General features: G+C 35.6%; 1 protein-coding gene across 4 annotated transcripts in view; it reads left to right on the forward strand.

Moving 5' to 3' along the window:
- The window catches only part of CEP350 (centrosomal protein 350), a 156,549-nt gene that overhangs the window by 124,498 nt on the left and 8,448 nt on the right, over positions 1-23,603 (forward strand). For all 4 annotated transcript variants that reach the window (XM_047751751.1, XM_047751753.1, XM_047751752.1 and 1 more), the window contains 9 exons: positions 284-495; positions 3,182-3,326; positions 7,415-7,575; positions 10,237-10,373; positions 13,335-13,417; positions 14,430-16,432; positions 17,266-17,676; positions 17,780-17,926; positions 20,925-21,047. In XM_047751751.1, coding sequence (XP_047607707.1) covers positions 284-495; positions 3,182-3,326; positions 7,415-7,575; positions 10,237-10,373; positions 13,335-13,417; positions 14,430-16,432; positions 17,266-17,676; positions 17,780-17,926; positions 20,925-21,047 — 3,422 coding nt within the window. The remainder of the gene's footprint in view (positions 1-283; positions 496-3,181; positions 3,327-7,414; positions 7,576-10,236; positions 10,374-13,334; positions 13,418-14,429; positions 16,433-17,265; positions 17,677-17,779; positions 17,927-20,924; positions 21,048-23,603) is intronic.

The raw sequence follows: 23,603 nt of genomic DNA on the forward strand, positions 1-23,603 counted from the left end.
TTTCCATCCTAAGTGAAGATATCCAGTGCAGTTGCTCTACATCTTCCCAAACATGCAGGGTGTCAGTTGCTACCATTGCTGCTTATATATTATGGATGACTTCTCTCAGTTCACATCAGCCCAGATTCTTAGACTAACAGATGCTGTGGTTGATGAGATTCATTAAGTGATGGAATTAAAAATCATATCTAAATGACACTAAAAACAAATTTTAAGTGTAACAGATGAACATTTCCCTTGACCCAGATTGTGTACTTTTTCTTGTTTTCGCCCTGTCTTCTAGAAATAGTGAGTGAAATGGAATCTCCAGTACCTTCCTACTCGCATCTACACAGTGAAAGCTCTATTCCAGAAGAAGTGGGCAGCCCCGCTGTTGAGTATATACCATCTGAGTCTATAGTTCAAGAGCAGCCTGGGAGTCCAGATCACAGTGTACTTACCGAGGATATGGTTTTTTCACAAGAACTGGAATCTTCTACCTCTCCTAGTAAAAATGTAAGTTATTGTTTATTTATATCTTAAGGCTTCTATAGAAAAAAATCTTGTCTGAAAGGTATATTATTAATAGTTATATTCTTGCTATTAAGGACAGCATAGACTATCAACCATACCTATAATGTACAGTATATGACATTTGAGTAGAAGTAAAGCTTTTCATTGACTTCTGAAGATCTAGAAATATATAAATTTTAGCTTTAATGGCAGTTATAAAATTATATGCTATTAAGTTTTTAATATTTAGGGGATAGGAACTTCAGTAGAAATAATAGGCGGAACAAATACAAGTTCTTATTAAGGTCTGTGTTTTGTCATACAGTAGAAACAATAAGACCTTAATCCGTACCGGTGAGCCTTTTCTATAATTTGGTTAATAACTCTGTAAGTCTTTATCAGAATAAAAGTAATGGTTTCTTTCTTTCTTTCTTTTTTTTATGGCCGCACCTGTGGCATATGGAAGTTCCTAGGCTAGGGGAGTCAAATCAGAGATGCAGCTGCCAGCCTATGCCACAGCAACGCCAGATCCGAGCCACATGTGCAACCTACACTGCAGCTCATGGCAATGCCAGATCCTTAACCCACTGAGCACAGCCAGGGATTGAATCTGCATCCTCATGGATACTATTCAGATTCTTAACCCACTGAGCCACAATGGGAACTCCATGGTTTTATTTCTTTAAGGCATATCTGGAATGAATAGAGAATCTAAATTAGACTAATGGTCACTATTAGAATAAAAAGGTTTTCCACATTTGTCTTTAATTCTATACATCAATTTTAAAAAAAAAACTCTCTGGTAAAAACTTAAACTAGCAACTTTTTTCTTTTTAAACTTGATTTTATAAAGTATATGAGAGGATTAGCATAACAGTATTAAATATTATAGGTGAACACAAACATTATTAAAGCCTCTTTGTGTTTAAAAAAAGAATCTACCTCAATTCAGAATGGAACATATAAGAAAATCAAAGCTAATGTGTCTTAAAGTTGCTTTTATAATTAAAAAGTAATACTGATTGAGTGCTAACTTCCCAAGTGCCAAGAAGTATGCTAAGTGCCTTATAAGTAGAGTATCCCAACAATAATACTTTAGATACTGTTTTAAGCACCGCTCGACGTTAGCAGGCTGGGAAACTTGCCCAGAGTCACAGGGCTAGGAAGTGATGATAGATAGGAATCAAGTCAGACGTTCTCACTTCCACTTGATAGCAGGATAGAAATTATGCCCTTTGTAATAATCTCTTGTGGGCAGTCTTCTTATGCTCTGTTTTCTTCTCTTCCCCCTTCCCTTTCTTCCATTCTTCCATAAAAGTGGTACACAGTATGAATTTTTTTTCAGTTTTCTTTTTTTTTTTTGTCTTTTGGCCATTTCTTGGGCCGCTCCCGCCGCATATGGAGGTTCCCAGGCGAGGGGTTGAATCGGAGCTATAGCCACCGGCCTACGCCAGAGCCACAGCAACGCGGGATCCGAGCTGTGTCTGCAACCTACACCACAGCTCACGGCAACGCCGGATCGTTAACCCACTGAGCAAGGGCAGGGACCGAACCCGCAACCTCATGGTTCCTAGTCGGATTCGTTAACCACTGCACCACGACGGGAACTCCTCTTTTCGGTTTTATTGACATATAATTGACACACAGCGCTGTGTGAATTTACCATGAACAGCCTAATGACATACAAGTATTGTAAAAGGATTACTACAGTAAGTTCAGTTAACATCCATCACCTCCTTGGGAGTTCCCAGTGGCTCAGTGGTTCACGAACCCAACTAGCGTCCATGAGGATGTGGGTTCGATCCCTGGCCTTGGTCAGTGTGTTAGGGATCCTGCACTGCCATGAGCTGTGGTGTAGGTCACAGATGCGGCTTGGATCCTGAGTTGCTGTGGCTGTGGTATAGGCGGGTGGCTACGGCTCTGATTTGACCCCTAGCCTGGCAGCCTCCATATGCCACAGGTGTGGGCCCACAAAAAAAAAAAAAAAAAAAATCCATCACCTCCTATAGTTACAAAAAAAAAATGTTTTCCTTGTGCTGAGAACTTTTAGGATCTGCTCTTTTAGCAACTTTTAGATATACCATACAGCATTGCTAACTGTAGTCATCATGATGTATGTTATGTCCCTACTACTTGTATGTCTCATAATTGGAAGCATATACCTTTTGACCAATTTCACCAGTTCCCTCCCTCTCCTCCCCACCTCTGGTAACCACAAATCTGATCTCTTTTTTTGTGAGTTTGGGTTTTTTTAGATTCCATTTATAGGAGAGGTCATATAGTATTTGTCTTTCTCTGTCTGATTTATTTCACTTAGTACACATAGATATTTAAAAGCATACTTTCTTTTTTTTTATAATTTTTTTTATTTTCCCACTGTACAGCAAGGGGGTCAGGTTATCCTTACATGTATACATTACAATTACATTTTTTCCCCCACCCTTTCTTCTGTTGCAACATGAGTATCTAGACAAAGTTCTCAATAAAAGTATACTTTCTATAGCCTTTTTTCTGTACCTTTAAAAATGAGATCCTTTGTATGATTTGCAAACTTGTTTCACTTTTTATTTCGTAAGTTATTTAAAACTCCTTGTAAACGTTATCTTTAACTGGTTAGTATTTTGAATTTTAAATAGAAATTTACAACTGTATCACAAAATAATTCCCATTTGATTTTCTGTTTGAACAGTCACCTCCCAAAAGCTGTACACCTGTGTCAAAGCAGGAGTCTAGCAAAGGAAGTCACAAGACTGGAGGACAATGTCGTCTACCAGTCAAGTCCCATCAACACTGTTATAGTTGGTCTGATGAGTCATTATCTATGACACAGTCAGGTAAGACTAACAAGGAGGAGCTCATTTCCTTTGCAGTATATTTGAATTCCTCTTTAATAAACTTTGTCTAACTATATCTGGTAAAGTGTTATTCTTTGTTTCATTTGTAAAGGCTTTTTTCTTGCCAAAATTGAATCATGTGATTCTTTGCTTTTTGTTGATCATTATATGCCTAATTACGTAAAATATGATAAATCATTATATTCTTGGGTGTTAGTGGATAGTCATTTATTTATCAGACATTTGTTGAATTTTTTCTGTGTGTTAGGCACTGCTTATGTGTTACCCTAGTGCTCTGTGTTTCAATTTGTTATACCAGACAACACATAAATTGTAACCAGACTTTACCCAGCATGTCTCCCCTATTAGAATTTAAACTGCTACAAAGGAGAGTCTATATTTTGTGTCAGCCCCCAGCACATACTTTGCATTGCCCATAGTAGACATTTATTAAGTGTTTCTTGAGTGATTTAATGATGACTGTGAGAGAAACAAGAGTGATAGAGCAGGAGAGCCTAAGTTTCAGAGAAGGAGCAGTAAAGAAGAGACTGCACATGGCAGTGGGGAGCATTATCTGTTCTCCCATAACCTGTCTTCTACTGTAAAATCTCTGTAGTAATATATAGATTTGAAAGAATGAACAGCCTTTACACTAAAAGACTTGGTTCAAGGAGTTGATCTTGGGAGGCATATCTAGACAGACAGTGTTTGATTTCCACAGGATTCTGAGGAAGATTAATACCATACTGAGTATATGTCTCTTGAACTCATTTTCAGTTTTCTTTTGAGAATAGGCATTTAGTAAAGGAAAAGTCAAAAATATTATTAATTTTTTGATCTTTGATCCTATTCTGTAACCTCTTTGTTTTCATCATTTTAAACAGTAGTAAATCATGATGTTTTCCCTTGCCATATATAGATCTCCCTTATTCTTTGAATAACTGCATAATATTTCAAAGGGTAGATATGCCATTGTTTATTTAACCATTTTCCTAATGACAATCATATAGATTTTCTCAAATTTTTCAAAATTTCAAATAATGCTATAATGAACATCTTTATTTTTATATATTCCTGTTGAATATTTTAGTAGGAATAAATTCTTAGAAGTGAAATTACTGGATCAAGCCAGTTGAAGAATGTTATCTGCCCTACTTATCTGTTGAAAATGATTAATATTTTTAATATATTTCCTTTCATGTACTCTGGTGAAAAGTTACCGCCAGTAGAGTAACGTGTCAGTGGACCTAAACTAGATACTTGGAAACATGGGTTCTCATCTCAACTCAGTTGGTGATTTTCTTCAAATGTCCGTCCCATATCAGATAATCTTTTGTATCTGTAGGAATGCAGTAATATCTTAACCATCCTTGCATGATTTATGCAGCAAGGATTAGTGATAGTATTTATAAGGTATTGTTTATTGGTAAAACATTCAAGTAAGAATAGCTCTAGAAAAGTAGCTCTGAGATTTCTAAACTTTAGACACCATCTACCTGTTCATGATGGCATCATTATTATGCAGTATTTATGGAAGTGGTAATTCAGTCAGCATGTGTCAAATAGTCAGAAACTTAATTTTTGATTAAGTTACTCTATCTTGATGTGTTTCAACAAACTGAAGTATCATTTACCTGCCACCTCTCCTGCCTCCCACCTTCCAAAAAACCCTATAGGTGAGAATTACGTAAAGACAGTATGTTCATCTAGAGAGTTGCCTGGATAAAAAATAAAATTTCTCAAGATTCTCTTAGTTATTACTGATGATAAACACTATGTAGTAATATTAGATTGGGGCAGATATAAAATGTATTCCCATTCACTCTCATAGACTTTTATTTAATCTCTAATTACCCTTCATTTGTACAATATTGGTTTCTTTAATATATAAAACTGTAAACATTTCCCAAAGTCTTTCATCTGAAACTTGAAGTTTCTCATAATCTGCTCTCAAATCTTTATGATCATAGATGATAAAGATATTTTTATTTTTAAAAATAACTGCTCACGTATCTAGTTTTAAAAATACATTAATTTAAAATAATCATTTGGGGAACAAAGGTGAAACTAAACCTGTGGGAGTATAATGGTCTCCTGTAAAATGCTATCAAAGTAACACCTAAATTTTTAGAAGCGCATGAAGCCTATCAAGCTAAAAGCATACACAGCTTTAGAAGGCAGAAAGGTATGGGTTTATACTTCATTCTAGAAAGATTATAATTTTTAGCTCAGCCTGCAGTCCTACTACCCCCAATTGTTATACTAGAATTACCAATTGAATCACTGTAAAGCCTACCACTAATGTTCAGAGACTTTTAACTCTGAAACCAATTGATTATTTTCTTCAAAAGTTAAAAGAAAGCATGAGGAAGATATCCTATTCCTCATGCTTTCTTTTAATTTTTTCCATGCCTTTTTATAGTAAATATCCTCCAACTTCTGATTCCAGAGGCCATTGATCTCTTTTCTGTCACTATAAATCATTTAGCCTTTTTCTTTTTGGCCGTGCCCCTGGCATGCGGGAGTTCCGGGACCAGAGATCGAACCTTTGCCACAGCAGTAGCCCAAGCCACTGCAGTGACCATGCCAGATTTTTAACCTGCTGTACCACAAGAGAACACCTTTTAATTTTTTTTAATTTAAAATTTTTCTTCTAATATCTTCATATTCTCTTCTCACTACTACCCTTTTTAGTTTTAAACCAAAAAGTGTTGTATAAAACATGGCTACATGAAAATGTTCGTTTTATGTGTACTAATACTACTGCCAATTATGAAGCTTTATGGTATTCCACATACTGTGCTACATGCTGTATATACCTTATTTAATTTCCACATTAGTATTCAAACATCTTACCAATTATTAGTAGTAGATCCAGAGTGGAAAATGGCCTTTATTATTACTTCATATTATGAATATTGATCAATAAATCATTAAGTTTGGCCATGCTAAGGGCTCAGTCTGATGCCCCTCCCAATAAAAGATGGGTATAACTTTTCTTAGTTTAGCATTAGCCAGGACATTAGTTAGGACATCAGTCAGTTTTCCTAATGTAACATTAGTCCTAAATTAGGACTTAGGCTTCTAACCCAGATATTTAGATCACATTTCAAAAAAATACTATTATTTTCTGAAAATAAATTCTGTGACTAGTTCTATGCAGTTTAATATGAAGTATATGAAAAAAACCTGGTTGTTTATGGTATGATGTTATAGTGTACATCTGAGTCTTCAGATTGTATGCAATAGTATTTCTCTTGTAAGACTATTAAATGTCTCACTCGCCATTGGTGTATGGAAATAAAACTATTGTGTTATTCAAGGAGATGTAAGGAATAGTCATTTTCATTCTATGTAATTTCCGTATGTAGCAAAATAAATAGTGTCTTTAAATGATACTCATTTTCATAAGATGTGCATGACACAATTAAATGTCTTTTTCATTATTTTGCTATGACTGGACACCTGCTTTGTATGTGCACATATATGTGTCTGAATTGTTGGGAAGAAAATAAGATTTGTCTAGCCTCATTCAGTTATTTTAAATATTTTAAGAACTTCCAAAGAAAGGTTACTGCAGAGTATGTTTCTTTATAATTTTTTTCTCTGCTTGTATGTGATAGTACGATGTCAGCTGATGCCTCAAAGTCTAAAGCAGTAAAATTCCAGTTTGATTTTAATATGACTTTAAAACTATCTGTAATAACCAAGAGGAAGTGCAATTAAATAGGGCTCTGTTGTCACCGGGAAATAAACCGTTACAGAATGTGCAAATTTTACTAACCAAAGGTTTTTCAACTTCAGTCTCTTTATCTTATCAAGACAGGGTACCTTGAGAGTTATTTGCATTTTCAAATAGTGCAGTTAGAAAGTGAAAATGAATAGGAAGACAGATTTAGGGAAAAATAAATATGGAAATAAATAGGAAAACAGATTTAGGGGAAAGGATGCAAATCACTAATTTTTTCAGAAGCTCAAATTTCAATATTTTAGATATAAGGTTGAATTTACATTGGTGTTTTTTATTAGTAGTTACTGACTTCATTTTTAAGTTAAAATTAAATAAAAAGATTTTATATCTCTTTCAGAAACTACGTCTGATCAGAGTGACATTGAAGGTAGGATCAGAGCCCTGAAAGATGAGCTGCGCAAAAGAAAATCAGTTGTGGACCAGCTGAAGAAGGAACAGAAAAAAAGGCAAAAGGAAAGACTAAAAGCCCAAGAAGCCAGTCTGATCAAACAGTTGGAGGTTAGACATAAGATGAAAGGGGGTTTCATATCAAGGCTAATGTATATGTGACTATTTTTAGTATTGTTAATAAAGTAATGGATTAGGATTTTTCACTCTGTTTGCCACGTTTAACCTAAAAGATTTAGGGTTTCTTTTTTTTGGTTTTTTTTTTTTTAAGAAAAAAATCTGAGGCTATCTAAACAAACTCCTACTTGAAACATTAAATATTAAATTAAATGTTAAGTACTAGATCAAGTATTAAAGTAAATAGTATTCAAGTAAGGTTTTTTTTCTAAGTAGGAAAGATTAAGACTATGAAAGAAAGATTGATATCTGTGTCTTACACAAAGAGCCATTAGACGAATAATCCTAGTTATTGGAACTGTTACTGCCTTTTTTTAAAAATAAGCAGCATGATGTTTCATGCCACACAACTTATTAGTATGACTCTGTACTATTTGAATGGCTCCTAAATAGTAACTAATTTGACTTCCCTTCCAAACTCTAGCAACCGTCCCTGATTTCTGCCCCAGTCTGGAAGCCTGGTTTTTATGTTTTCTTCAATCTGTTTTCTCCTATCCATTCCGTCACCAAATCCCATTGGTTCTTTTTTTTTTTTTTTTTAATAAATCTTCTTGCTTGTTCCTTTCCATTCCTACTACCATCAGGCTATCTGGGGTCCTTGTGGCCTCTTTGGGGCCCTTGCCTCTGTTGTATGTGTAGCCTCTTAAATCTCCCTGCCTCTAGGTGCTTCCCTAGAACATACTTGCATTCTGCCAACCTGGTGTTCCTATACCACATTCATTATAGAATTGGTCTGAACTTCTTACATAAGAAACCCTTCTAATGGCCTCACCAGAGATCATTCAGCTTCTACCCATATACTTCCAATAATAACAAATTTCAGATTTTCAAGGCAGCTGGTTTCACCGTTGGACTGTAGGTGCTTCAGGAGTTAAAAAACTCATTATGTTTAGCCAAAATTTCTGGGTTTTTAATTATCCTGTGTGGTAACACCAGACATATTTCTCCTACATTTATTAATTTAATCATCAGATATTCAGATACCTGTTTATGTGCTAGGAACTCAGCTAATTACTTTTTTCATTTTACCCTCAAAGCAGCAAGGTGTGGATATCCTTGTTTTACAGATGAAGAAACTGAGTTTCAGTGAGATTAATGATATCTAGAGACATACAGCTCACATGTGTTAAAAGTAGGATTTTAGTCTGGCTCGGATTCCAAATTCTGCACCCTTATTACCATTATACTACACTATCTTCCACATAGAAAATAGACCTGCTAACAGATGTGGAGAAGATAGTCATTTATACAGGTACCCACTACAGAGACGGGAACAGGAATTGTAACTTGCTCAAATGTTTAGAAGTAAGAAAAGTGGTTCAGATTCAGTGGCTATGGAATTCCGTCATGGTTCAGCAGTTAATGAACCCAACTAGCATCCATGAAGACACAGATTCTATCCCTGGCCTCACTCAGTGGGTTAAGGATCTGGCATTGCCGGGAGCTGTGGTGTAGGTCACAGATGCAGCTTGGATCCAGAGTTGCTAGGCCAGCAGCTGCAGCTCCAATTCCACCTCTAGCCTGGGACCTTCCAAGTGCTTCCCTTAAAAAAAAAAAAAGATATGTCAACCAAAAAGATAGCTAGAGAAGTGCCATATGGATCCCTCTCATTCAACATTTTATTAAATAGTTTAATTAAAGATAAAACAAAGTTCTTTAGTTAGATTTTGCAGTTATAGTATATGGTAGAAAAATGTATAATACATAGCCGTTCATATGAAAAAAACTTGTGGATTTTATTTGATCACATTTTTAATTAAAAATGTGCTCATAATAATGTACTCATTATTAAGTACAGCTTTCAGATCTGAGAAGTCATAGTCCTCATATATAGCTAGCTAGCCAGATCATCTAGCTGTTGTATATGTTTAATACCAGAAGTTACTTTGGCAAAACATTGAGAATTTGGAGGAAGGTAGTATAGATGGTAATAGTTATAAAAATAGTGATTTTAGCCCAAGTCTTAAATGTGAGAGATATAAAAATAGGGGTTTTAGCCTAGAATTGAGGTTTTTCTTATAGAAGGAGGGCTTCCCATCCTAATACAAATTAGAATTAAAAATTAGTGAAGTTTTGTTTGCAGAATGGCTGACTGAGAAATATTTTTGCAATGCTATACTTTCACACTCCCAGCCACACCTTTCTCTCTCATTGGGATTTGTATTCCTAAGTGCTTACCCCTTAAGACACTTACTGCCATTGAAGCTCAGTGTAATGTCTAAACTTTTAAAAAAATTGTCAGGAAAGTATTAGGACACCCTTTAAAGAATAGTTATATTATCATATAAAGAAGTTTTTTAATGTGACAGGGCCTGAATTATTGCTTTGTAAGTATTAAACTTTTATAGACTGAGACTATCATTTCCTAATCGATATTACTATTATAATTATACATCTTAATTATACATAGACATATACATAAGAATATACAAGTAACTGATTTTAGAACTCTGGGGAATGATATGCAGGTAAAAAGATTTTTATATTACATCTTCTTTACTGTTTGAATATTTTACGACAAAATATACTATTTTATAATTTAAGGTATTTTTTAAAAATTCTGTATAGTAACTCCTCTGATTTTTCTAAACTTAGTCGTATGATGAATTCATTAAGAAAACTGAAGCCGAGCTTAGCCGAGATTTGGAAACATCACCAACAGCCAAGCCTCAGATTAAAACACTCTCCTCAGCTTCTGAAAAACCCAAGATCAAGCCCCTTCCACTACACAGGTAGAAAATTTTGATAACGTATATTCTGCTTTATATGAGAAAGGAGTAAGGAAAGATTTTTAGTAGAAGCTATTTTTTAAGTAACTGTAAAATTATAAAAGTAAAAATATTGGTTTATATTTTTAGGTTTAGTAAAATAAAATTGTTATGTATGATATAATCACAAATCAAGTTTATAATGTACAGATTTAAATATATATTTTGAGTCCTGAAAACTGGTGAGTGCAATGAAAATAATACTCTCTAGAATTGCTAGTATAGCATTGTAAGTTGGTGTGATTATTTTGAAAAACAATTTGGCAATGTTTCAAAAGTCAAAAACAGTCTGTAACTTTTGACTCAATAATTTCACTTCTGAATATCTAGCTTGAGAAAATATGGGCGACCAGAAATACCTATTTGTATGAATATGTTTCTCATAACATCTTTTTAAAGTAATAAAACATTATGGGATTCCTATCATGCCTCAGCAGAAACGAATCTGACTAGCATCCATGAGGACACAGGTTCGATCCCTGGCCTCACTCAGAGAGTTAAGGATCTGGTGTTGCCATGAGCTGTGGTGTAGGTCACAGACGTGGCTCAGATCTGGCTTTGCTGTGGCTGTGATATAGGCTGGCAGCTATAGCTCTGATTCGACCCCTAGCCTGGGAACTTCCATATGCCGTGGGAGCAGCCCTAAAAAGCAAAAATAATAATAATAAAACATTGGAAGCAATCATTATGTCCAAAAATGGGTGAATAGCCCAGTCAGTGATGGTTCTTTCCAGGGGTACAATATTATGCAACCAGTGAATGCAAATACAGAAGATACAAAGCAGTGCCATTAGAATGTATAATATAGTATGTAAAAAATTCAAGTTGTAATATTTAAATTCTGAATAATGAGCAGAGGTTAGGTAGGTGAGTGTGACTGAGAAATAAGGGCTGTTTCAGAGAGAAGAGTGCTCATGAAGGAACAGAAGTCACAAAGAGCTTGGCATATCATGATAACTGATCATAGTAGTATGTTGCTGGAGTTAGAAGTTTTCGAGACTGGAAAAATAAAAAACAAATTGTGATAACCTTGTACTCACTCATTAGTAGTTTCTATTTTACTTTTGGAAGATACGAAGTCTTTAAAGGTGAAAAAATACAGGTTTATTATGATTAATTTAGCATTACCTGGGTTGTCTTCTATACCAGCTAGCTATTTAATTTTAGACAAGTTATTTAACCTCTGTGTACTTTAGTTTTTTAGTATAAGGGATTTATATCCCTATAACAACACCTGACTAATAAACTTGTTATGAGGGTTAAAAGACTTAACTTAGGACCTAGCACACAATTAGTACTATGTATTAGTTGTTATTATTATTACTACTAGAATATTGAGGTAAGTGGTAAAAAGAAAAAAGCTAACTATCCCAAAACAGCAAATGTCAAAAATTAGATATATTTCCTTCTGGGATTTTTTTATACTTAGATTTTTTATGTATTTTTGTTACTTATGTTTTTCCATTATATTACATTATATGTAAGTTTTCTTTTAATTTGTACATAACGTACTATTGAATGGTCTTACAGTTTTTTCAACCAAACTACTGAAGGATTTTAACCAGAGAATGATTGAATCAGCTTTCTATTTTTAGAGGTTTTTCTAACTATAATATGAAGGAAGGATAGAAGCAGGGATAATAATAGTTTAGGCTGTAAAAAGCAAGAAAGAAGTTCCTGTTGTGGCTCAGCAGATTAAGAACCCAACATAATATCCATGAGGATGTGCATTTGATCCTGGCCTTGCCCAGTGGGTTAAGGATCTAACGTTGCCACAAGCTGTGGTGTAGGTGACAGATGCAGCTTGGATCTGGTGTTACCATGGCTGTGGTGTAGGCCTGCAGCTGTAGCTCTGATTTGATCCAAACCTGGGAACTTCCGTGTGCCTCAGGTGCAGCCGTAAAAAGAACAAAGTAATAATAGTAGTAGGCCTCAGATAATCCACTGTCATAAGAACAGAGGGTAGGAGGTAGATTTTAGGAATATAGGTATACATGACTAATTAAAGTGCTAGATAGGGAAGCAGGGTAAAGCTGGATGACTCCCATGATTCTTTTGGATAGTAGTTGATTGAGTCAAAGTTCAGATAACCTAAGAGGAAAATCAGGTGTTCTTCGGTGGGAAGCTTATGATTTTGGTTCTAAAATGTTACTTTTAGGTACCTATAGTTCATCTAAGTGGAATTATCCAGGAACGATGCCAGGGTTAGATACCTGGGTATGATCAGCATATAGATGGTGATAGAAGCCATAAGTATAGTGACAGTTGGATGAACCTTCTTCACCCAAAGGAGGTATGCGTTCAGAGAGAATAAGAGGGAGCTGAGTATTAAGTATGATTAAAAATAGCTCCATTTAAGGGAATTATAAAGAGGTAAGAGTAGAAGCCAAATATTATCATTTAGCAAATAAAAAGAAAGCAGGAAAATGAAGATGGTGAATGTAGTTCTTCTTGTCAGAATAAAGAATTGAGAAGGGGACTATTCCTTGAGGCTTGAGGCATACAGATAAGCTGAGGGGGGGGATCTCCAGACTGAAGGACTAAAGATTGTAGGAAAGAGAACGGACAGTTGAGGAGTACCACCCCTGAGGCTGTGGAAGTGAACGGGATTTGGGGCAGAAAGAAGTCTGAACAGTGTGAGAGATCCATCTTTTTCTTCCCTGCAGACAGGTGGAAAGGCAGTTGGGATGGCTGTGAATACAGATAAGAAAGTTCTTGCTGACGAACTCTGTTTTTCTCATTAAAAGAGGCAACATCATCTACTTAGAATGATGATGGCCAGTAATTGGCTTGATGAACGTGGCAAAGGTTGGAATACTTCCTTTCATGAAGAAGTAGTTGTCTAAGAATTGGCAGGTTTTTGTTACCAGTTATTGTAGTTATCAGCAATACATTTATTTCTGTTCATTAATTTTTCTACTTCAGATCTGAAACAGCTAAGAACTGGAAATCACTGACAGACTCAGAACGTTCCAGAGGATCCCTGGAATCTATTGCTGAACATGTTGGTATGTAACTAGAAAAAATAATCTCACTGTATCTACTAGAGATTTACACAAATGCCTACACAATGCTACCTCTACAGCTTTTTGATTAAACAAAGGAATTTCTTAAAAATAATAGATTATTTAATATTTTAAGTTACTTTTATATTTTAAAGTGATTTATTGGTTATGCTTGAGTTATGTGAGTCAGTCTTTATTGTCTTAGCAACTGATAAAAACTGAGACATAAAGACATTAAAATGGCTGAGTATATTATCAGCATCTCTATAAATTCTCCCCTCAGATTTTGTATCTAATTATGTACATTTTCAACCTATGCTATTTCTCAGGATAAGTAGTTACAACATTTCTCTCAATTCAAAGAAAGATAAGAATTATTGAAAATCAAGTGTAGTTCAGTGTGGAAATAAAATTGAGACATGAAAAGGCCCACCTAGTAACAATGACAAAATAGATATTTGAATTTAAAACTTTTAATTCCTGGCTTGTTAGCTTATCAAATCTTATTTTCTTCTTATTTTGCAATTTTAGCTCTTAAAGTACTATATTTACCAAAATAGTTGGGGTTTTTTTTCTCCATTTTTTGCATTCAAGAGGTTAGTTGAAGTCCCCAGAGAAATCCATTCTTTTAGAAGTGTATGTAGAAATGCATTTGGCCCTCCTTCATTGCTTTCATATTTGAAGAATGTGTGTAATATCCATCATTCAGTTCTGTTTTTGTGTGATTTGAGAATCTACATCTCAGTAAACTTTGATCCATTTTTCTTCGTAAGTTGAAAACAACACAAGAAATTATACAAACTTTAAATTTTCAGTCATTTTAAATGTTCTGTTTACTTGTTGGTGTAGTGTATTCTCTTAAAGGAAAAACTTACCTTGTATGGTAACCTGTAAAATAGGTCATATTTATTGACCAGAGTTTTTTCTCACTAAGATTTGTCTTTTATTAAACTTTGGTTCCAGAAATTAAAAGTTGCGATTAGATAATTTTGATATGATTTTTCCCCCCTTTAAGATGCTGCATTGGCAAGTTCTGAAAGATCAGTATCAGAAAGGTCTTTATCTGCATATACAAAGAGAGTGAATGAATTGGACAGTCGAGCAGAAGAGCATTTTCAGACTTCCTCTCCAATTCTCAGACCGTCAAGGAGAACTGGAGCAGAATCTGGAGATTCTCTAGAAAATGTCCCTTCATTACATCTTCTCAAAGAATTAAATGCCACTAATAGAATTCTGGATGTGTCAGATGCCAAGGTTGAAGAGGAACCTAGTCAGAAGTCAGAAGTACAAGAAATGGGGTATGCAAAATTGGAGGAGAGTGCAATTGAAGATGCCTATTCTAAACAATCTAGGACGTCTGATGACTTCCTGAAACTAGATCTGGAACAGGGAGATTCGTCTGAAATTCTTTCAAAGAAAGATCTTCATTTAGATACTATAAATGTTCAGAAAGATTTAGTTAGATTGGCCATTGAAAATCTTCATAAAAAAGAATTAAAAGAGAGACAGTCAGATCAAGATATGGGTCATAGTTCAAACATCCAATCAGAAGAAGACACTCATATACAGAAGAACATAAAGGACAGGAACTTATCTTGGTCAGAACGTCTTTTTGCTCCTAAAGAGATACCATACTCTGAAGATTTTGAAGTATTTTCTTTCAAGAAAGACATTTCATCTGAATTTTACAAAGATGACTTGGAGGTGGCATCTTTGTTGTCACTCAATAAAGACTCTCAGTCTTGCAGAGAGAAGTCACAGCTAACAAAGAGCTCTAGAGGCAGGGCTGTTAGTTTTGGTAGTGATGATGAAATCAGTGAATGCCTCAGTGAGAAAAGCCTTTCTATTCATAGCAGTGTCCACTCTGAAAGGCTGTTAGAACTCAAGTCCCCTACTGAACTTATGAAAAGTAAGGAGCGCAGTGATGTAGAGCATGAATACGGAGTTACCGAGTCCCCTTCCTTGGCGTCAGCTGCTGTTGCAGATGAATTACCTGATTTCCACATTGGTGATAGGGTGTTGATTGGCAATGTTCAACCAGGAACTCTTCGATTCAAAGGTGTGACTAGTTTTGCGAAAGGGTTTTGGGCTGGAGTGGAGTTGGATAAACCCGAAGGAAATAACAGTGGAACATATGATGGCATTGTATACTTTGTATGCAAAGAGAAGCATGGGATTTTTGCTCCTCCTCAAAAAATATCTCACATTCCAGAAAACTTTGATGACTATGTAGACATAAATGAAGATGAAGACTCTTATTCGGATAAACAATATCAATGTTATAATCAAGAACAGAAAGACACAGAGGGTCCCAAATTTGATAAAGAAAAGGATGCAATCGAGTATTTTTATGAGAAATCTCTCCCTGGCATGCACGACACAGAAGCCTCAGTTGATAGAAGCCTTAAAATAGAAGCACACAATATACAGGACATTTCTGGGGTACTTGAAGCCCATATTCACCAGCAGTCTTCAGGGGATTCACTGATTTCTTCAAAAGAAAACAAAGACCTTGTTTCTGGTGCCACAGAAAAGGCTTCCACTGCTGTAGAAGATGACACTTTGAATAATACCTTTTCTGAGGACTTAAAGAAGCAACAGCAGTTTACAGAAAAGGAAGAGAACCTATATCCTGAAATTTCAGAGACGCTTTCTACCCCACTTCTGGACCTTTTAACTAGAGAAAAGAACCAATTGGAGGCTCAGCTGAGGTCATCACTAAGTGAGGGGGAAAAGTCCAAGGAACAGCTAGAAACGGTCAGCTTACTGACAGACAGTTTATTAAAAGTCTTTGTGAAGGACACAGTCAATCAACTACAACAAATCAAAAAAGCTCGGAATGAGAAAATCCAGCTTAGCAATCAAGAACTTCTTGTTGATGATCAAAAGAAAGTACCACCCCAAGGCCTATCCCAGAATTTTGAGGAACAGTCACCAAGTATTCCAGATTGCTTCTTAAGGTCTGAATTGGAAGATGAGAAAGAAGAGATTTCCTCACCAGATATGTGTCCCAGACCTGTAAGTATTTTGTATAGAAAAAACTGTCAATTAACCTTACCTTTACAGTACATGTTAATTCTGTAGCTCCTGTTAGGTTTTTTGGTGGCTTGTTGTTTGAGATAAAGATCACTTTACTATTTTTTTAAAGGCTGTTTTTCTGTCTGAAATATAATTGTCCTCTGTTATGTCATGAGTAGTCACCATAGGGTTGTCACAAACACTGGAGGTTTATGCTGGATTGAAAAACCCCTGTATACTGTCCGCAGATTAGAGTCCCTTCATTCACTGAACAGATTTATTTCATGGAAATTTCCATTTGTTCCCAACCTAGTTCTATGAAATTATTTGTTTACAAATCTACTCAGTCATAGTTGCCTTGCACAAGGTGTTGTGGTGTTGATTCTGGTGAAACTGAAATAGATGCACTGTGACACGTACTCAGACCATCAGCTTATTTAGGTTGTCCATGGACAATTGGACAATAGTAATGATTTTGAGTAACTTGAGCCAGATAATCACCAAAGGTGAGAAATTTTCCATCTCCTTTCCATATCCCAGAGTCAAGACAGTCCTTCAGGGAGAGAATAATAGTGATACAACAAGTAAAAAATTAATAAACATTTTATAAAAATTCAGTTTTAAGGCTTATGTAAGCAGAATTGCTGGTAACAGGATAGTTTTTTTCTTAAATTATTTATTAGTAGCCACTATTTTGTTTTTGTGTTGCTTATTTATAGAGAAATAGTAAATAGACAAATAGTCTATTTGCTTTGTCTTAAAAAACAACCGAAACTTGTTAAGTGGTCTGAGGTTACTAAATGATGCTCTGTTTGAATGGTTCCTTTCTGTAGGAGAGTCCAGTATTTGGTGCCAGTGGGCAGGAAGAGCTTGCTAAAAGGCTTGCTGAACTTGAGATCAGCCGAGAATTTCTGAACGTGTTAGGAGATGATCAAGACTGGTTTGATGAAGACTTTGGTTTGAGCTCTTCTCACAAGATCCAAAAAAACAAGGCAGAAGAAACAATTGTACCTCTTATGGCAGAACCTAAAAGAGCTCCTCTGCAAAAGCCATGTGAAACATTACTGGCAGTCCCACATACCACAGAGGAAGTAGAAATGCTTGTACATAATGCAGCAGAAGAACTCTGGAAATGGAAAGAATTAGGTCATGATCTTCATAGCGTCAGTATTCCTGCAAAACTGCTTGGCTCTGCCAGTAAGGGTCTAGATATAGAAAGCGCTAGTAAAAGGGTGTATAAACAGGTATGTAACGTGGAGGGAAGATAATCCTGATTTTTAAATTGCTCTTTTTTGTCTGAAATTTGGATTCTTAGCCATTTTATTTTGTTTTATTTTTTCTATCAAGGCTGTTTTTGATTTAACAAAAGAGATTTTTGAGGAAATATTTGCTGAGGATCCCAACTTGAATCAACCTGTCTGGATGAAGCCATGTAGAATCAACTCTAATTATTTCCGACGAGTGAAAAATCCAAATAACCTTGATGAAATCAAGGTAAACTGCTAACTATACAGTATCTTCTTTTTTGATTTGCTCTTCATTTTTACAGATGTCGTAAGAGCAAGTAGTCTTCTGTATTATTCACCATGTTCTCCTCAAGGCCTGTCCCATAGTAGGTTCAAAATAAATATTCAGTAAATATTGGTTTATTCATTGAATCCATGAGCAGTGGAGGGATGGGTGTGAGAGGGAATTCTGAATCCTCAAATTTTTTTGCAAAATGAAACTTAACAGTCATTTCATATATATATTTATTTTATGATACTTAGGAAAAAATTAGTAAATGCTTAGGGGATTTTAGGTAGGTTTTTAATAATTTAGAAATAGTTACACTATTCTAGAAGTACACCTGAAAACATATATATCAAACATGCAGTCCTAGACACATAAATGTTACCTTTCCATCTTTGATTTTGGAGGTTTCACATTGGTTATGTGGTTTTGAAATAATGTGGGATAGTAATTTGATATATAAAAAATATTGCTTGTTGTTCAAGAAGCTCCTGGAAAGATTAAGTGCTATGAAGCTGCAAGGACTCTCAACAAACCAACTTTAAAGTCCAATTGATAGAAATCTCTGCCTATTCACCTGTTTTTTAAATACAGCAAAGGTTATATTTCCATTGCGGTGCCTCTCAAACTTTAAAGTGCATCTGAGTCATCTGGGGGTTTTGGTAAAATGGCGAATCTTACTGAGTAAATCCATAGTAGGACTGGAAATTCTGCATTTCTGATAAGCTCTCATATGATGCTGAAGCTGTTGCTGTTAATCCTAGGACCACTTTGAGTAGCAAGCAAGGCTCTAGAGTTCTGTTTCCCAAACTTATTTGATCATGGAAAGCTTTATTTTTTTTTTCCAAAGAGCATGCCTCTAGTTACTCATCATACTGGTGTAGTTTCTTATATCATCCAGGAGTATATGTGGACTATCAAAATACATTAAAGGAAAATACACATTATTTTGGTATATAACATGGAGGCATCGTCTAAACTAGTCTTTTTTTTTTTTAAGATGTAATCGACATGTAACATTATATTAGTTTCAGGTGTACAGCATAATGGTTTGATATTTGTATATATTGTGAAACAATTACCAGAGTAAGTCTGGTTAACATTCATCACCACACATAGTTATAAATTTTTTTTTTCTTGTAATGAGAATTTTTAAGATTTTCTCTGTTAGCAATTTTGAAATATCCAGTACAGTATTATTAACTATAGAAAGCTTTTAAAAACATTTTGTACTGTTAGAACGCCAGCAGATACTTACGAGATGTAATGTTTGCTTATATTAAGGGTAGGAAAACTATGCCCCACAGGCCAAATCCAGCCCACCACATGTTTTTATAAATAAAGTTGTATTAGACCATAGCCACACCTAGTTATTTAGATAGTATCCATGGCAACAGAATTAAGTAGTTGTAATAGAAACCACATAGCCCACAAAGCCTGAAATGTTTTTTGTTTGTTTTTTAACTTTTTTTTGTTATTATTATTCTTTTTTTGTCTTTTGTCCTTTTAGGGCCGCACCCACGGCATATGGAGGTTCCCAGGCTAGGGGTCCAATCAGAGCTGCAGCTGCTGGCCTACACCACAGCCACAGCGATGCCAGATCCAAGCCATGTCTGCGACCTACACGACAGCTCACAGCAACGCCGAATCCTTAACCCACTGAGTGAGGCCAGGGATCCAACCCGCAACCTCATGGTCCCTAGTTGGATTCATTTCCACTGCGCCACAACGGGAATTTCCTGAAATGTTTACAGTCTGGTCTTTTACTGAAAAAGTTTGCTGACCCCTGCTTAGATTAAAGTTAGCAGGGGGGAAAATGTTTTCAAAAGTATAATTTGTTGATACATTAAAAAAAAGGAGTTCCCATTGTGGCTCAATGGGTTAAGAACCCAACTAGTATTCATGAGGATGTGGGTTCAATCCCTGGCCTTACTCAGTGGGCTAAGAATCTGTCGTTGCTATAAGCTACAGCATAGGTCACAGATATGGCTTGGATTTAGTGTTGCTGTGGCATGGGCGGCAGCTGCAGCTCCCATTCAACCCCTAGCCTGGGAACTTACATATGCCATGCCTGTGGCCCTAAAAAGACAAACTTTTTAAATGATTTTCAACTTTGAGGAATGGAGCATCAAAACTACCTGAGGAGCTATTTTTGTTGATACGTCTTTGAATGCATGTATGTGTGCCTCTGCGTTTGTGTAGATGGGGAGTGGTACAACTTGGGAGCACGTTGGTAGTTTGCGTATAGTCTCAGATGATTCTTATTCAAAAACGTGTCCTTTCTCCCTTTAAGACATTGTGTTTTTAATAGAACAATCATAAAAAGTAATAAACTATTATTTTATTAATACAAAGAACAAATACGTTGAAGTAAGACAGTACATGCTATATTCTAGCAATCATCAGAATGCGTATATCAATATAACACACTGATGTTGCCTGCCAGTTTTGATATTGCTATTTTGTTAAGTTACTTTAGAGGTGATAATTCAAGTATTGTTAGCAGTAAAATTACCATGCTTCTCATACAGAAGTATTAATATTTTTTAAGTGTAACATACTCAAAGCTTGATGCTTCAAAATAAGCTATCCTAGCCTAAGCCTTATGCATTGCTCACATGGCAAAGTTCATGTTTCAGGTTCAGAGATTTATTTTATGCCCGCTTTTGTAGTTTTGCCAGCTTGAAATTAGTTAATGGTGGTTCTTGGGTAGAGGGGACTCTAAAGTGATTTTTCTTTGCAGATTCATCAATGGGTTTTACTTTTGTATGTTGTGTAAAAACAAAAATTCTATAAGTGAATAAAGTCTGAGCATTTGGGAATGCTTTTCTCTTCAAATTGCTAAGTGGAACTGTAAGTGGAAGAAATTCGTATGATCTTTTATTATAAATATTATATTCTTAGCATAAATCTGTTTACTGCATTATAAGCACGAAATCTCAAGAACTTTTAGTTTCATTCATTCCTCTTATTTTTGCAGAACTTCATAGCAACTGAAGTACTCAAGTTGTTCAGTCTTAAAAAGGAGCCAAACCACAAAACAGATTGGCAGAAAATGATGAAATTTGGAAGAAAGAAAAGGGACCGAGTGGATCATATCCTGGTCAGTGAATATAACTGAACTTTTTTATTTTGACTGTCTCTCTCTCTTTTTTTTTTTTTTTTTTTTTTTTGCTTTTTAGGGCCACACCTGCATCATGTGTAGGTTCCCAGGCTAGGGGTCGAATTAGACCTACAGTTGCCGACCTATGCCATAGCAACACGGGATCCAGGCCTCATCTGCCACCTACACCACAGCTCATGGCAACACCCGATCGATCCCTAACCCACTGAGCGAGGCCAGGGATCGAACCCGAAACCTCATTGGTTCCTAGTCGGATTTGTTTCCACCGTACCACAACAGGAACTCCTTGACCCATCTTTTTTGTAATTAGTTTTTTGAAAGGAGAGGGAATATAATTGATCTTAAGTCTGCAGTAGTAAAGTTTTAAAGCCTTCATTTACTGCATTTCTGCCCCTCAGTTTTGGAAAATTTTTCTTCTCACCTTTGCTAATACTGGCTATTATCAGTGTTTCTGTATTTACTAAAAGAATGAGTTCATTTTGCTCTGTCTAATTTTATTATTAATGAGGTTATTTTTTTTACCTGTTTATTGGCTGTTCTAAATCTTTTACGTGTTTAATTATTAAATACCTTAAAAGTACAAAAAAGAACTGAAAATAATACAGAAGCCATTGTTTCTGCATCTCTTTTGTTCTGATTTCAGTTTTTGTCTTTGTCTGTAAATGTTTTTATTTCAACTCTGTCTCTGGAATTATGGTTTACCTGAGTACTGAATTCTAGATTCATAGTTGTTTTACTTCAGCAATATGAAGATATTATTTCATTGTAATCTGACATCTGTTGTTGCTCTTGAGAAATCTGCGGAAAGTCAGTCCTTTAGGGGGAATCTGTCTTTTCTTTTTGTTTTCTATTTAAGATTGTGTGTATGCATTTGTGGTAGTAGTTCTACAATTTCTCTGAGTGTGTCTAGTCATGAATTTATTTTTGTTTTTCCTTCTTTGACTCGCTGTACTTATTGAATCTATAGATTCATATCTTTATTCAGTTCTGGAAAATTCTCAGCTCTTGTCTTTTAGAATATTGCTTCTTCCCAGTTCTTCCAGTTCCTAGGGTACTTCTTTAGACACCCTTTTTTTTTTTTTTTAAGGGCCACACCCATGGCATATGGAGGTTCCCAGGCTACAGGTCGAATCGGAGCTATAGCTGCCGGCACACACCACAGCTCACAGCAACACCAGATCCTTAACCCACTGAGCGAGGGCAGGGTTCAAACCTGCGTCCTCATGCATGCTAATCAGATTTGTTTCTGCTGAGCCATGATGGAAGCTCCTAGCCACTCTTTTTAAATCCCTATTTATTTTGGTCTTTAGGATTTCCGTCCTTTCTCATGATTTCTTTATGTATTACAAAATTTTTAATGTGTTTATATGAGAACTTTTTTGCATTATCTTACACTACCATTTTTGCTGGAATTGATAGTCTCGCCAGCTAGTTTCTTATACAAGGTATGGGTTTTTTTTTTTTTTAGGTACTCCAAGAACTTTTCATAATTTTATTTATAAGTAATATTTGGATATTATAATTCAAAAAAGCAGGAGAAAGAGTTCCCACTGTGGCTCAGGGGGTTAAGAATCCAGCTGCAGTGGTTCAGGTCACTGTAGAGGCACAGATTCAATCCCTGGCCTGGCACAGTGGGATAAAGGATCCAGCACTGCCACAGTAGTGGCTTGGATTCAGTCCCTGGCCCAGGAACTTCCATATCCTGCAGGTGCAGCCATTGGGGAAAAAAAAAAAAATTAGAAGACAGTGGTTAATATTTTGGTTAGCTTTATGCTATAGATAAAATGAACCTATCTTATAAAATTAATGGTTTTTATTGTTTCTCCAGAGTTTCAACTATTGGTAATTTTGCTTAGGATCTTGGTTTTAAAGGGCCTTGAAATTTACTGAGCCTCATTTAATATTTTTGGGTATAATAATCCCCAAAATTCTCTCATGGACATTAGTATCACTAAAATAAGAGAATGAAGCATAACAGTTAAGAGCAAGATGTGTGCAATTAAGGCGCCAGTCTTATCTCTTCCACTTAACTAACAATGTAACTTCGGGAAAGTTCCTTTTCTGTGCCTCAGTTTCCTCGTTTATAAAATGACAGCTTCATAGAGTTGTTCTGATGACTCAGTGAGATACTGTATGTATTAAGTGGCGTATAGGAAGCTCTAAAAATATTAGATGTTATTAATTAATCATTTTCATTCATTCGTAATAGTTTTCTTTCTTGTTTAGTGAAGTATAGTTGATTTACGATGTTACATTAATTTCTCCTGCACAGCAGAGAGATTTAGTTATACATACACATACATCTTTTAAAATATTCTCTTCCATCATGGTTTATCATAGGATATTGAATATAGTTCCCTGTGCTGTACAGGAGGACCTTGTTGTTTGTTCATTCTAAATGTAATAGTTTGCATCTGTCGACCCCAAACTCCCAGTCTCTCCCACTCCCTCCCTCCTCCGCCTTGGCAACTACAAGTCTGTTGTCCATGTCTGTGAGTCTGTTTCTGTTTTATAGATAGGTTCATCTGTGCCATG

The sequence above is a fragment of the Phacochoerus africanus genome, chromosome 11 (assembly GCF_016906955.1).
Source record: "Phacochoerus africanus isolate WHEZ1 chromosome 11, ROS_Pafr_v1, whole genome shotgun sequence".
NCBI lineage: Eukaryota > Metazoa > Chordata > Mammalia > Artiodactyla > Suidae > Phacochoerus > Phacochoerus africanus.